The sequence below is a fragment of the Vipera berus genome (genome assembly GCF_964194415.1).
Source record: "Vipera berus genome assembly, chromosome: 8".
Lineage (NCBI taxonomy): Eukaryota > Metazoa > Chordata > Lepidosauria > Squamata > Viperidae > Vipera > Vipera berus.
Window position 1 is genome coordinate 18,253,921 of NC_138211.1, and position 15,399 is coordinate 18,269,319.

General features: G+C 41.3%; 1 protein-coding gene and 1 long non-coding RNA gene across 6 annotated transcripts in view; one reads left to right on the top strand and one right to left on the bottom strand.

Annotated features, from left to right (window-relative positions):
• Nucleotides 1–406: 406 nt before the first annotated feature.
• Nucleotides 407–2,889, bottom strand: LOC308671723. Of its 2 annotated transcripts, none has more exons than XR_014027282.1 (4): nucleotides 2,368–2,889; nucleotides 1,487–1,603; nucleotides 833–889; nucleotides 407–607 (listed from the first exon to the last, which is right to left on the bottom strand). It is a non-coding gene; the product is annotated as an uncharacterized lncRNA (long non-coding RNA). The 2 variants fall into 2 exon arrangements; XR_014027283.1 differs by having other exon boundaries at nucleotides 593–604.
• An 867-nt stretch (nucleotides 2,890–3,756) lies between these two features.
• PPP3CC (protein phosphatase 3 catalytic subunit gamma) overlaps nucleotides 3,757–15,399 on the top strand; it is a 69,652-nt gene continuing 58,009 nt past the window's right edge. For 2 of the 4 annotated variants that reach the window (XM_081333487.1, XM_081333488.1), the window contains exon 1: nucleotides 3,757–4,033. In XM_081333487.1, the coding sequence (XP_081189613.1) occupies nucleotides 3,979–4,033 (55 nt within the window). In that variant the 5' untranslated portion in view covers nucleotides 3,757–3,978. The remainder of the gene's footprint in view (nucleotides 4,034–15,399) is intronic. The other 2 variants (XM_081333486.1, XM_081333485.1) reach the window with 1 other exon arrangement.

Genomic DNA, 15,399 nt, shown 5'->3' on the forward strand with positions numbered 1-15,399 from the left:
TTCAGTTTTTTGCATCCCCAGGTTTGCTTTTTTAATAAAATATTGCTAGGTGATAGGTAATGTGGGAAGAGAGCTGGAAAGGCAGTCTATTACACAAAGTGATAACATGGAGGAGGACAAGAGCAATCAAGGAGCATCCTGGAGCAGGAGCCCTTTGAACTCAGGACTAACCAAGGACAAGCAACCTTGTTGTAAATGTTTGAACAATATAGTGGCGGTTTAATTGTCTATTTCTTTGTTCAACATTGACCTTTTAACTTTAGATGTAGTTTTACTTTTAAAACAGAAGATGGCAGCCATGTATATTATTTAAAACCTATGTATTTTTTTTAAAAGAAAAGTAACATTTTTTATATCAAACTGGTTAAAATATTGTGCATCGAATGCCAACTTGCTCTAAGTGATTTTTAATTTTCTCTCAATGAACTACACGTCCTTTCAAATTATACAAAAGTAATGACTGAAGGTTTAGAAAACAATGTGCAAAACTTTTCAGGAAGTCTTCATCAGGAAAGATGGAGAAAAATCCAGTAAGCTTGTGAGAAGTACCTGTTTTATGCAACTTCATACAGGGGTTTTACCTTTGATACTTCAAGCTTTCCAGCTGCTAGATAAAACATTTTTTAAAAAAAAAATAGCTGTTAACAAAATATTAAATTATTTACTTATCTACATAAAGACTTTACTTTCTGTTTCCCACTTTCAAATACTGTGAGTTTTGCCTTGAGGATGATATGGTTGAAACTATTTTACTTTTACCAAAGTAGAATTAAGTCTTCTAAACCTGAAGATCTTTCTGATTCCTGATACTTTTCATCTGAACAAAACATACCTTGTGGCATCAACATTAAGAACATCCTCCTTTTCTGTTCAATGGGTCCTGGAAAAACTGGAAAAAAAATCACTTTTGAGTCAAGCTTGACTCCTCCAACAGAAGACACCTGCCCTGGTGGTTGGGCAATAATATTGAAGTGGTTTGTCACTGCTTTCTTCCATTTTTTTTCCAACTACCTACCTAGACTTCAATCCCTAGTAGTATCACGTCCAAGTACTAACCCAGATTATACTGTTTAGTTTGTTGAGATCATCCAAGTTTGGCTAAGTATTGCTGCTTGCTGAGATGAGGATGTTAAGCTTGCAAACTTTTTTTTTAATCCCATTTATATCCCGCCCTTCTTCGAAGACTCAGGGCGGCTTACAATCTAAGCACAAATCAATGTGCTTAGCAGTAGCCTTCATTCTATGTATATGCCTGCTTATTAGGGCTTTCACACACACCCCAAGCGGCATTATTACAAAGTCAGCTTAATTGCCCCCAACAATCTGGGTCCTCATTTTACCTACCTCGGAAGGATGGAAGGCTGAGTCAACCTTGAGCCTGGTGGGACTCGAACCTGCACTAATCAGAATGTCTCCAAATATTTTATATACAGGAGAATTATTAATCAATTCATCACGTACATATTAAAGCCCACAACTTAAATACCTCAAAAACATTTTGCTGGATTTTTCCTCTCCTCGCTGCACTTGGGTTACTGTCTCTGAGCACATTCCACTGATAAGCAAAATGAAACAGTTTACTTTGTTACAAGTAAGGATCAATCTGCGAACAAAACAATGATGTATCAGTTTTACAAGCCTCAGGTTTATGTTGCCAATTCAGCTGCAAATTGGCAATTTTCAACTATCAAATTCCCCACTTTTTTATTTCTTTAATATTTTTATAGATAACGCAAGGTAGTGAATGTATCTAAACACTCCTTCCTTCTATTTCCAGGCTATATTAGGCTATATTGTGTAATCATTACCCCCATCTAAAGAACAGAAAATTTTTGCTTGTGCTTCAGATGTGCAACATCAGCTACATCCCCTGGAACTCTGAAGCCACCCTCTTAAAGAACTGCAGTGTCCAGCTCTAAAAGGACAACTCATTCATATCCTAAGCAGTGGATTATATATGATAAATGGAATAAGCTGCTGGTGTACTGATTTTATACAATATAGTACTCCACAAACTAGTTAATAAATGATATGCAACAATATGCAGTCAGTGGCTATATATTTTCTGGGTTTGAGATCTATTTTCAAAGCAGCACTTCCCAAAATATATTTTAAAATGTCTTAAAATAAACCTTGCTGCCTGCAGCCTATGAAATGACAGTCAATTTGACACAGATTCTTAAGTTTTCTGTACATGTATAATGCATTAAACATATCTATTATAGATTTTCCCCAAAAACATTTTGCTTCTTGTAAAAGTATAGACTGCTTTCCTTAAATTTAAATATGAAGCCTCTCCTTCTTTGACAAAGAAAAAAAACTGATTTCAAGCAGATTTGTAGGATTTCTGCCTATAACGTTTCTTACATTTATCAAGCCAATAGACTTCCAAGGCGACTGGCCCAGCAAAGTCTAAAAAGATGCTCAGTTCTAAGGTTAAAAAAATAAAAATAAAATAAAAATGACAACCCACGAGAGGAGGGTTCCATTTTCATCCTTGTAACCACGGGCAACCCTACCTTCTGCAGAGAAAGCATGGAGGAAATTTGAAAGGTTAAAAAGATTGCATCAGAAATAATATCAGAACTGAGTAGTAGTGACATTAGGGATGCTCCAGTGGATCATTTTGGAAAGGGAAGATAACGGTCTGGTGATAGGGTCTGAAAAGCAGCAGCAACTGCAGGCTCAAAGCCTTGGCATCTACTGCAGGCGCGAAAGCTTCGGCTAAGCCAGCGCCCGTTTGGGCAGATGCCACTTCCGTGGGGTTGCTAGGAATTATACCTGGCAGCCAGCAAGGACAGATGGGGATGGGGGGGGAGGGCAGCCCTTTTCCAGATGGGCAACCCTAAGATCGTTATTGCAAAAGCCACCCTGGGGGGGGGGCTTCTCAACCTGATGCTAAGCCCATGGCCAGCCCCTGAAGCACGCAGGGCCCCTCTACCCTCTACAAGAGGGGTCCTCAAACTTGGCCACTTTAAGACTTGTGGATTTCAACTCCCAAAATCCCCCAGCCCGGCTGGGGAATTCTGGGAGTTGAAGTCCACAAGTCTTAAAAGTGGCCAAGTTTGAGGACCCCTGCCCTACAACTCCAACGCCTCCGTGACGTGGAGGGGGCTCTGGATCCGTCTGTGCGCGAGAGGGAAGGCAGTGTGTGGGGGGGTGGCATCCAGAGGGGCAGGAAAGCAGGACCCCAGGGACGCGCTCCAGTTTTTTGGGCGAGGACAGACCCCCTTGAGGCCATAAGGGGGGCGGGGAAGGCGAAGGCGAAGCGCTCCCAAGAAGAGGCTCCTCCGCTCCGTCCCCGGACGGCGAGGCAGCCTCTTTCTTCTCGCCGGCCCAGATCAGGCACTACCTGCCCGTCTCCTAGCAACCCTCCTTCCCCATCAAAATGGCGGCGAGGAAAGAGGAGACGGGGAACCCCCATTGCCCGCAGATGGAGCACGTGACCGAGGGGAAGCGAAGCGAGGGGCGGTCGACGCCTGGGGCTTGTCTTCTCCTCGGCGCGCGCAGGCGTGACGGGAGCCAATCAGAAAGCGCGGGGCGGCCTCTTTAAGGCGGGCTAAAGCTAGCTTCCCCGGGCGCCAGCGCAAAGCCGAAGGCGGGGGGGGAGGGCGGAGACCGGCTCAGCCGGGTAAAGGGAGCGATTTGCGCCTGCGCCCTGGAAGCCCAGAGACGGCGGCCTTGACAGCTTGCGCCTTGTGTGCCGTAGAAGGGGGTGGGGGGGTGGGGGGAAGCGCGGAACGACGCGGGCGCAGGCGCAGTAGCGGCCAGGCGCGGGGGGGGGCTGGGGTGGAGAGAGCCGCCGCCGCCGCCGCCGCCGTCCGGGCTGCGTGAGAGGATTCCCCCGCTTGTTGCGCCTCCGCCGCGGCCCTCCCCATCCCCGCCGCCCGGGCCTGCTCAGCCCCTGCTGCCGTTGGAGTCCCGGCCCCTCCCGCGGGGAGGCAGGAAAGTCCCGGGAGCCGACGGGACAGCCGGATCATGTCCGGCCGCGGCCAGAGCACCAAGCTGTCCACGACGGAGCGCCTCGTGAAAGGTGAGCCGGGCGAGGGGGGGAAGGGGGGGCTCCCCCTGCGGCGGACGGGCCCCATTTTAGGCGGCGGTTTTCTGAGCGGCCTCCCCGTCAGCGAGGGGCAACCGCGTGGTCTCCCGCCGCGGCGGAAGCGTCTCCTTGGGCCGGGGCAGCCAGCAGCAGCTTTCCTCCTCCTCCTCCTCCTCCTTCCTCCCGCAGCAGCGCCGCCCGTGCCGGCTGGGGATGATGGCCTCTGGAATCCCGGGCGGCTGCGGGGCTGGGTTGGGAGCAAGGCAGGCGGATCTTCTTTCCTGCGGCCGGGAGGATTTGCAGGAGCCACCGAGCCCGCAGATGTGGGGGTGGGAAGCTAATTCTGGCCTCTTCTCGTGGTCGGGCAAGGAAGGATGCTGCTGCTGCCTGCCTGGCTGGCCGGCCGGGGTGGGAAATCAGCCCCCCCAAATAGTGGGGTTGGGTGGGGTGGGGAGTGGAAAGTGGCCGGTAATTTTGAGGAAGGGGAAGGAAAGATGCTCCTGCCCTCCTCCTCCTCCTCCTCCTCCTCCTGGAGGGAAGAGAGGAGCCAGAAGGGAGGATGGGATGGCGAAGTGTCCCTGGATCGGATTAAGAGGGTGGTGAGGGTTAGCCAGGCTGCTGAGATTCTGGTGCTTTTGCTAGGGGGGTTTCAGAGGCCTGAAAGACAGCCGTGACCTGGATGACTGAGAATCTCCAGGGGCCCTTTGGTGGGAGCCCTTTTTCATAGGCTTAGGCCAGGGGGCTTCAAACCTGGCCCCTTGATGACTTGTGGACTTCAACTCCCAGAATAAATTCTGGGAGTTGAAGTCCACAAGTCATCAAAGGGCCAGGTTTGAAGACCCCTGGCTTAGTTAGGCAGTGGTGGCAAGGGTGGTAGATAGGAGGGGACGAGAGGATTCCGTGCAAAAGCGTCTGCAATTCAAGTACAGGTAGTCTTCCACTTACGTCCACAGTGGAGCCCAATGCTGCTGCTGCTGCTAAGTGAAACCTTTGCTAAGTGAGCTTTGCCTCATTGGCGACTTTCCCTGCCACGGTTGTTAAGGGAATCGCTGCAGCTGTTCATAACGTGGTTGTTAAGGGGATCTGGCTTCCCCAACTTTCTTACCTTGTCAGAAGGTCACAGAAGGTGCTCAGGTGACCCTGGGACAGAGCAGCTGTCATAATATGAGTCAGCTGCCAAGCCTCTGAATTTGGATCAGGTGACCATGGGGATGCTTCCATGGTCATTTAGTGTGAAAAACGGTCAGAAGTCACTTTTTGGGGGTGCTGTCTTAACTTGGAACGGTCACCAAACGATCTGTTGTGAGTCAATGGCTCCCTGTAAAAATTCTGTATAGGAGAACAGAAACGTCTTGGGGGGTGACAGCTCATTGAGAGGTGACATTGATCCTGACCTTCTCTTGTGGGTGGTCCCTTAGAGCTGTTCAGAGGTTGTATGCAAGGGTTTCCTTTAGGAAGTCAGTTAATCATCTATTGAAACCTGGTGAATCTGATTAAAGTGATATAGGAAGGTAGGGTAGCACTAAGCAAAGTATGAATTTTGAAAGGGAGAAACATATATCCGCTGACGGGAAAGTTAGGTGTGAGGTATTGTGTTTGTAGGCTATCTGGGGTCTTTCCTCTCTTCCTGAAGTGAAATTAACCAGATGATCAGTATGGGAGAATGGTGTGATCAAGACCCCTCAATCCCCAAAGACTTTACTATGGCCTAAAGTTATGCTACAACTAAGTCGTCTCTGACTCCTGATTTGGTTGTTTGGATTGTGTATTTAATGGCTGAGGGAAAACACCCCTCCCCAGTCATATTATGGACCTGAAAGGGCACGCACCATTAAAAAAAAACTGGAGATAGTAGAAATAATAAGAACGTTTCCAAGTTAATTGAGAAGAAGCAATGGTTAGAAACTAATCAAGAAGAGAAGCAATCTAGAACTAAGAAATTTCCTGACAGAACAATAAGCTGGTCCTTCAAAAGCTATGAGTGCTCCATCACTGGAGGCTTTTAGAAAGAGACTGGACAGCCATTCATCTGAAATGGTATAGGGCAGGGGTAGGCAACCTCGGCTCTTTTATGACTCATGGACTTCAACTCCCAGAATTCCTGAGCCAGCTATGCTGGCTCAGGAATTTTGGGAGTTGAAGTCCATGAGTCATAAAAGAGCCGAGGTTGCCTACCCCTGGTATAGGGTCTCCTGCTTGAGCAGGGGTTTGGACTAGAAGATCTCCAAAGTCCCTTCCAACTCTGTTATTCTGAGAACATGTTAGCTTAAGGAGAGGCTTTTGCAGTGATGATTTACCTTATTGGCTATAGTATATCATACTTGTTACTGGGGAATGAATTGTCTTATACATTTAATTATTATTGGTTTATCCCATCCAAATATCTTAGATGGCACTGAGGGAATCTGCGCATTGACAAAATGTCCATCTATCAATTCCAAAAGGCCACACTGCTTGGAGCTACACATATCCTATGCCAATAAATTACAGCACAATAGGTTTGGGGGAAGAACTTTATGTGTCTGAAGGACACACCAGTTAAAACACTGGAAGCTGTGACTTCACATAGTTGTCAACGGGGAATAAAAGACTTTATGAGATTTTAAGATCCAAACAGGCATCTTTTTCATTACATGCTTGATATAATAATGAAAAGGAGAAAGTCTGGTTCATTGATGTTCCTATTCCAGATGATGCTAGAATTCAGGAAAATCAATTGGAGAAATTACAAAATATTGAGACATAGATTGAAGTTGAACACTTATTAAAACCCAGGCAAAATGGGAGCCCTTGGAGCGATACCTAAAGGACTTCTTCAGTATCTGGAAATATTTAATTTATCAGACCTGAACTCTAATTTTACAAAAGAATCCCACTCTTCTTGAGATTGTCTATATTCTTAGATGTTACCTGAATAATTCTTAAACCCTTAATTAGGATTATTGAGTTTCTGCCAGTCTTAGATTGTGAATTTAACTGTACCTATACATCATATTTTGTTTAGATAATCAGCACCTAGTTAAATTACAGAAATTCAGAAATTGGATGGATTCATATATTATGACCAATCAATTATTTCATTTTATTCTGCAGCAGGTGTTACTAGACATGTGCCAAATTACTTTGTAAGAGCTGTTCTCCATTTTTTTCTGTTATTCTACAGCAGGCATGTCAAACTCGTGATGTCACATGACGTCGCACGATGTATCGTGACTTTTCCCTCATTGCTGGCAATGGGGTGGGCGCGATTTCAGTATGATGCATCCGGCCCGTGGGCCGGCAGTTTAACATGCCTGTTCTACAGTATTCCCAATCTGAAGTGTTACATTGTATTGTGTACTTTGCAGCTTGATATGGATATGTCTTCTGAATGGTATATTGAAAAATTCTGCTGCTTTCATATTGTGATGCACTGTAGTTTGCTTTTTACCATGTTTTTTTAAGTGGTCCCCAGTAGCTGGATTTACGTATTGTGCTAAGTCAAATCATAATTTATAAATAACAGTAATTGGATTGCAATATGTTCTGAGCCAAACACGATTTAGCTTCATTATATGAAACCATTCACTGGTTCCGTGGCCTTGAGATTTTCTGAAGTCACAGAAGACTTCCAAAACTATATTATTATTTTTTCATTCTTCCATTCCTCTACATTCAATTAGAACATTTTATTTCTCTCTTTGATTTCCCTTCGTCAATGTGTGTTTATATTTGAAAAATTGTGCTTGTGGTTTCTCAGTAATAGTATTAAGGTTAATACTCTTCTTGTTATTAATGCTCAGAGTAGATGTGGGAGAAATACCTGCTTTGAACTTGCTTTTTATTTGTCTTAATTATGTAGAAAGAGATAGTTAAAACATAATTAAAAAGCTGACTAAATTATTTAGGATGCCTCTTGGTATAGTTTATAAAGTATGATGGAGTATATTTGGTTTAATTAAATGCAGTTGTAGTTTATACAGTTAACCATTGTTGAACAAGTTATAGCTTAGTAATATATGAAGTTTTGGAGATCCTTGTGTACGTGTGTGTATATTACAATGGCTAATACTGTGCTAGAATACTTATTGCTATGTTCATTGTTTTTGGAAGAGTTTAGATACAAAGTTTTGAGCTATAATATATCCACTATACTGGAGTGATACATTGACCTATGAAGCACTAACTCCAAAAAACCATTCATTGGGAGATTTTGGGCAGTCCCCAACTCACCACCAAGTTAACTTTTGAAAATTCACAAGCTGGATGTGGGAAAGGTACCTTATTCATTGCTCCAGATTCTTCAAAAGAAAAATGAAGAAAACAAAATTCCTAAATTGTTAAATACATTATTTCAATGCATGTAGATTGTTTTATATTTGTAAAATTCATAAATTGTGGAATATAATTTTAATGCATATGGTAAAACAAATTTAGAAAAGCATTTGGCAAATGAATTATTAATACCTCTCGTGTAAAAAATAGGGTATTGTAGAGAGAAATTCTGCTAGATAAATATATCACTGTATGAAACAGCTATAAATGAATCTTAGTTTCCTGACCCTTCTACTCTTTTGCCACTGATTAGCAAGGTGATTTCAGTCAAGTCATTATACTGGAAATTGGAGCTTGATTTCTTCTCTTAAATCAGGGGTCAAAGTTGCAACGTCACGTGATGTGTTGCGATGTGTCACGACTTTTTTGCCATTGCCGGCAATGGGGTGGGGGCAGTTTCGCTATGATGCATCTGGCCCTGAGGCCGGCAGTTTGACACCCCTGTCTTAAATAATTCTAAGATAATTTGCTGTATTTATTTGCTATACTATGGCCAATATGAGATTAGAGGAAAATCTATTTGAATAAATATATCTGTGCTATTAAATATTAAATATTAAATATTATTATTGTGTTATTCATAATCTTTATTGAAACTGCTCATTCACATCCATCCAATATTCTTAGAACCAATCATTCATGCCAACCATTGCATTTACTTACTGAGAAGCAGTAATTTGTTGGCATCATTTTTAAAGCAATGAATTACCTTAAAGAGCATCTTTAAGGGGATTCTTGGCAATGCAATTCTTAAACAGAATTGCTTCCACATCCTTCATACAATTCTTATAAATTTGGCACTAAAATATCTGGCAATCCAAACATTAGATAGAAGGCAGTGTTTTGATGTTACCTGTATGTAGTCTGTAGCAGAAGAAATTCAGGAACAGAAAAGACTCATTTGTAAAGTTGAATATAATTTTAATATGAATGCAGAAAGCACTAATATCACAACTAATATCAGATGAATACACCCAGCTGCAGTGGAAATTGACAAAGCTACTGTATTTCTTTTTCAGCTGCTAGGTTTATTTTTTGTTTTATATACAAAGAGAAAAGGAAAGGAAGAAGAAATAAAGAAATTCATTAAAAACATTTCCCTTCCATACTAGTCTAAACTAATTTTTACTAGATATACATGCATGTGCATGTACACAAAATTAATTTAAATCACTTTAAGAAACATTTTTCTATATAGCTCTTCAAGATGTCTACTGATACAAAGTCCATCAGACTGTTGCATAATACAGTATGAGTGTCTTTCTAACGTATAATTTTTAATAATTTTTGCTAATTAAAAAATTGCACTTCCTCATCTTTTAATTTCCAAATTATAGAATGTAATCCAAAGTAACATGAGTATCTATAGAAATCAGGAAATATTCCAGAACAAAGTCTGGTCAAAAGAGTCTTAGCAGCATATCATGTCATCCAAACTGTAGACTTTAAGAATTGAATAACCTATAATATAATTCTTTCCTTATTAACACCTGTCTCATTTAGATGATGAAGCAATTGGATTTCAGTTCATAGCAATCATTTTTTATTCTGAAATTTGCTACATTAGCCTATGATGCTCACTCCTGTATACCCAGATTGAATTTAAATGTTCCTTTGCAGGCTTCCTAGAATTAGATGTCTGAAAATCTGGGGCAACTGTAGGAGGACACTTTAACTGATGAGACAGGGAATGGTGCCAATCAATAAGTCTAAGCCTTAACCTACTTCAGAGGATTTACTTGTAAAATAAAGTCAGTCCTATGTGTGTCTCCTTGTAAAAGAGTAGGAATTAAGCATGATAATGAATTAGTTAATTGGTTTTGGAATATTTGTGGATTGTATAAAAGACATTAAAGCTTCAGATGTGAAGTCATAGTCCACTAAGCTGGTATCAAGCAAGGGGTTGTATCGGCAACTCCCAGATTCTCAGTGATGGTATTCATTGAGAATTCTGGGAATTTTCATCCAAACCCCTACTCATCAGCGATGGAAAGGCTTAGTGTTAAAAAAAATGAATTTCAACAGTGGAAAGATAGTTAAAAGCTCTAATTTAGTGCTGTGTCCATATTTATCAGGAAATAGAGCAAATTTGTGGGATGCTTAGTTTTATTCTGAATATTGTTCTGATAGGAATGTTTTTGAATGCATTTGTTTAGCTTTTTTCAGTGATGGGGAAGAATTTGCAAAAGGAATGTTAAGCGTAAATGTAAATTCTCTATTTGGAAAATTATAGTTCTCTTGGTTAGGTTAGGCAGATGCATCTGATGATGCATAGGAAGAAATTTTTTCATTCAACAAATGGCTTGCTGCATAAACATTTTAATAGTTTGTCCTAACACATCTGTAGGGCATCAGGTGGGGAATAATGTATGCACAGGATGTAGGACACTGGAAATTTAAAACTGTCATTTGTCTGGTTTATGGCAAGGAAATTATTAGTCTTTTATTTATGTTCTATTCCACTGCAGGTGCTGTAAAGTGGCCTCATTTTAAAATGACTTTTTATATGACCAGTTATGTTTATAAAGACATAGAATACTACATTGTGGTTTATTAGTTGATTCACAGTTCAGTTTTCACACGTAATCTACAGTATATAAATATTTTACAAATGGCTTCAGTTACCTATAGAAAATAGGAGAGCTATGTATTTTTTTTAAAAAAACCAAACAAAAGATTCTTTGTCATTACTATGTTTTCTTTTTAACCACTCACTTCCTGTGTTTGAATATGTAATTTGGTTTTAGAGATCTGGCTGCTGTATATGGCTGCAATGTCATAAATTAGTATTTTTAGGCTCTTCCCCTTTTTTAGGTGAAATATGTCAGGTGCTGCAGAAGAAACTACTAATTTGAAGGACTTTCAGGGAGGCTTCATTGTACAGGATATAATACAAGTAGTTTATAGAAACTGTATCTGGAATGCTGCATAATTAGTGTAGCTTATAAAGTGCTGATATACTGTAGGTCAGTGGTGGCGAACCTATGGCACGTGTGCCAGAGGCAGCACTCAGAGCCCTCTCTGTTGGCACGCACGCTGCCTCCAGCAGCAGGTCCATCAGGCAACCACCGTTGCCTGGAGCAGGAGTCCTGCCCAGCACAAAGGAGGCAAAGTGGCCAACTAGCCAGCTCAAGTAGAGGTGGTAGAGCAGAGGTCACCAACCATTGTCGATTGGTGGACTGGAAGAAAAGGGTGGGGAAAGCATTTGACATGCATGCGTGCGCGCACGGGGCCGCGAGTATGCATGCACTGCAAATGGGGCAAGGCTAGTGCCTGCGTGATACTCACTAGCCCTGCCCCGTTCTTGCGTGGTGCAGCGCCTTGTATCTGCACCCTGCGGCGCAACGGCGACCATTTTTACTCCTTGCAGCACGGTGGCCCATTTTTCCACCCCTGGTTTTTGCGTGCCAGAGGCAGCACTCAGAGGTGCCTCCCTGCCCCCCTGAGGGCACCACAATGCTGATGTGCCCCTGGCACTTTGCGATAAATAAGTGGGTTTTGAATTGCGGTTTGGGCACTCGGTCTCTAAAAGGTTCACCATCACTGCTGTAGGTTCTATCAATCAGCTACTTCAAGCTTTCCTCTCTTATTATTTCAAATAACCAGCAAGGTTTTTTTTTTTAACCCACTGTTGATGACTAAGTCAGGAGGTTGGTGGTTGTGCTAGGCACATCCAAGATGCTAGGAAAGCAAGGAAAATGTTCTTACTTCATAATTTAGAAAGTTGTGAAAGTCCTGCAAACTTCCCATGAGTATCGCATATTAGAATGAAGATTTTAAAAGTCTCTAGAGGAAGTATGTAAGTAAAGTGATCAAGACATGCATGCAATCATTAGGCTGTTTAAAACATAGACGCAGGGGTAGGCAACCTTGGCTCTTTTATGACTCATGGACTTCAACTCCCAGAATTCCTGAGCCAGCCAAGCTGGCTCAGGAATTCTGGGAGTTGAAGTCCATGAGTCATAAAAGAGCCAAGGTTGCCTAGCCCTGACATAGAGCAACAGATCCCAGTGCTATTGCAGAGTAAGTTTGGTGCAATTTCTAGTTCCAGTGATTTGGTTTGATTGATTATCCCTCTTCAAGTTGTTTGTGACTACATAGATTTCCCCCGGGATTGTTTTGCTTTAGAGAATGGTAAATCAGGAAGATTTGAGTTCAGATCTCTGCTGAGGTGTGAAAGCCATATGTCCTTGGGCTACTTACTGGCTTATTTATTCCATCACTGTGGAATTAATGTGGCAAGAGAGAAAATCTCATAGGAGAGACTCAGTGTGTGGGAGGAGACGTTTTAGGGTTCCGTGCTGTGACTTCTGCACACTGCTGTGTTTTCTTTCTTATGCCAATGGCTAAAACTAGGTATTAGGTTTTTTTTCTGAAAGAGAAATAGTGGAATGATCAGGAATCTGCAAGGATAAAGCAAGCCTTCTTTGCCTGCCGATTTTCTCTTTAAATGTTCTGCTCCTGGCATATGTTAGCCTGGCAAATGCTGATTTAGTTGCCAAGATAATATCCAGCTCAATTATACAATCCTAATGTCCTCAACTAGAAGTCCTCGGAAGAAGCCTATCATAAATTAATACACAGAGCCTGGAATACAGTTTTTTGGAATTTGTCCATTGTGTCTTGGAAGGAATCCCCGTGACTCATGCCCATTGTGGTTCTTCGAAGTAAGGTACCTGTTTTCTGTATATCTTGTGGCAGTAAATTCAGATAGAGAGAGCTAGTAAATGAAGAACTGTGAAGTCTAGCCATGGAAAGAGATTCAAGGGGACAAAATAGCTTTTCAGAATGATGACGAAATGTTTCTTTCAAAGAGATTTCAAAGGAAATATTGGCATGGCTTATTTATCCTGCTTTTGACATACATGGCTTACAATTTCTAAAAGTTCTTCTTTTCTTCTGATACGAAAATGCTGAATCTACTGGCCCAAATTCAACAAGACATTCTAATTCAAAGTGCCAGGAATTAAGAAAAAGTAACAGCAAACTTTTCTAGGTTGTAAAGTCTGACGGTGTATAAGAAAACTGCTTCTTTAAAATCTTCTTTTTAAAAGATGTTTGTCATGGGGAAGACTTACTCGGTTATGTAAAATTCCATAAATTTGGGAGTGGGGGAGTTGGGATGTTGTTTCTCAGACCAAATAATGGGAAATATGTGTGTGTATGCATACGTAAACTCAAATGACTGGCTTTCCAGTTGATAAAAAACATGTTACAGTTTACATCTGTATCTCTAACATAGGGTGCAATAATATTTAAGTAAACTTAAAAGACATTTAGCTTTTATAAATAAATGTTAGGACAGTATTCATATATCAAAAGGGAGAAAGTTCTCCCGTCTGATTACAAAACATCCAAGGGGACTATTTTTAAGTGCAGTACACAGAAGCTTCCTACCTTTAGCGCAACTTGCCTCTGATCTCAGGAAGTCCTTTTTAGTGCATTTTAATTGCCATCTTGAGAGGCTTGGGCCTGAAAACAGCATCTGTACTTGTACCGAGATATCATATAGGAAATATTGTTTCCAATTTAACTTTTCCTAGAAAAAACATATCAGCAGAAGCCCCTAAGACTGTACAGTAATCTGTGATTTGTTTAAAATCACAGGTGATTTGTTTAACCCTAACTCTCACCCTAACCATCAGCTCTTAAGAAGAAGAGAAAGTGCAAAGATTAGAAATTCTCCATGGGAAAAAAACCTAGATATAATGGTGGTTTTTTTAAAATTTTACTGATAAATTGAAGTCCATGAAAGTCTATTTACAAGACTTTAGAAGTACTATCTAGTAACTTCGATGTGAGTTTACCCCAGTATCCTTGCTCTATTTACTCTTAGGCAGGTAGACTGACAATTGTAATGGAATACTAAGTCTCTGTAACTGCTGGAGCAAAGATGTCATTTAAATATTTTATATAAAGGTTATGGACAAAGGCAATCTCTGAGGAAAAGAACTATGAGGAATGGATAAGAAGTTCCAGTACTATCACAGGTAGTCTTCAACTTTCAACTGTTCATTTAGTGACCAAGGTCACAACGGCACTGATTTATGACCATTTTTCACACAACCATTGCAGCATCTCCAAGGTCATGTGATCAAAATTCAGATGCTTGGTAACTGACTCATATTTATGAATGTTGCAGTGTCCCGATGTCATGTGTTCATCTTTTGCAGCTTTCTGACAAGCAAAGTCAATGGGGAAGTATAACTACTGTAGTGTAATTCATAGACAAGCTGTAGAAAGGCTTGGGTGAAAATGTGAATTTATATATTGCATGAAGCCACAGTGTATGAGAGTTTGGTTGGTTTATGTTTATATGAATCTAACTGGTTTGGAGGGTTTTCAATAAATAAGGAGATTATGGCTTAGCAATGTAAAGGCCTTCCCTAGACTTTTGTCATCCTGACACAGAGTATGCTAATTGCAATATTGGAGTATAAATTCTGTAAAAACCTAGTTTGTGGAAGGTAGAATTAGGTACGTGGCTTTTTATTCAGTGATCTCAACTTGGCAAATCTTAGCTTCATATATTATATTAATGTCTCTATTCATAATGAATTTTGCTTCTCAGTATCAAACACAAAGCAATTAGTAATGATGTTCATAAAGGAAATGACATGCATGCTTGATTAGTACTGTTTGCACAACAGATGTGGCTATGTATTTGCCTCAGTGATGCAGCAGTGTGACATTGCTGTTGTATGAGAAGATTGTATGAATTGGTGATGGGAGATAAACTTACTTAAAAGTATCAGTATCAGTCTGAAAACAACTTTTTGAATTCTGCTTTTCTTAAATTATTTGTTTGGTACATTAGCTAAGCTGTTGCCATGTGCATCACATTCTCTACTATAGAGTATGTTTTTAGGGTGTGCAAGGCAAAGTGCCCATCAGAATCATGAAAGCAGCCACATCTTCCACAAGGCTATCATCTTAATACCACTATTGGAAAAAAGAACAAAGCATAGGAAGGCTTCATCTGTCATCTGTTGTTCAACTAGACTAGGGTTTCTCATTGATGCGACACAAAAGTAATTTAGGTGACA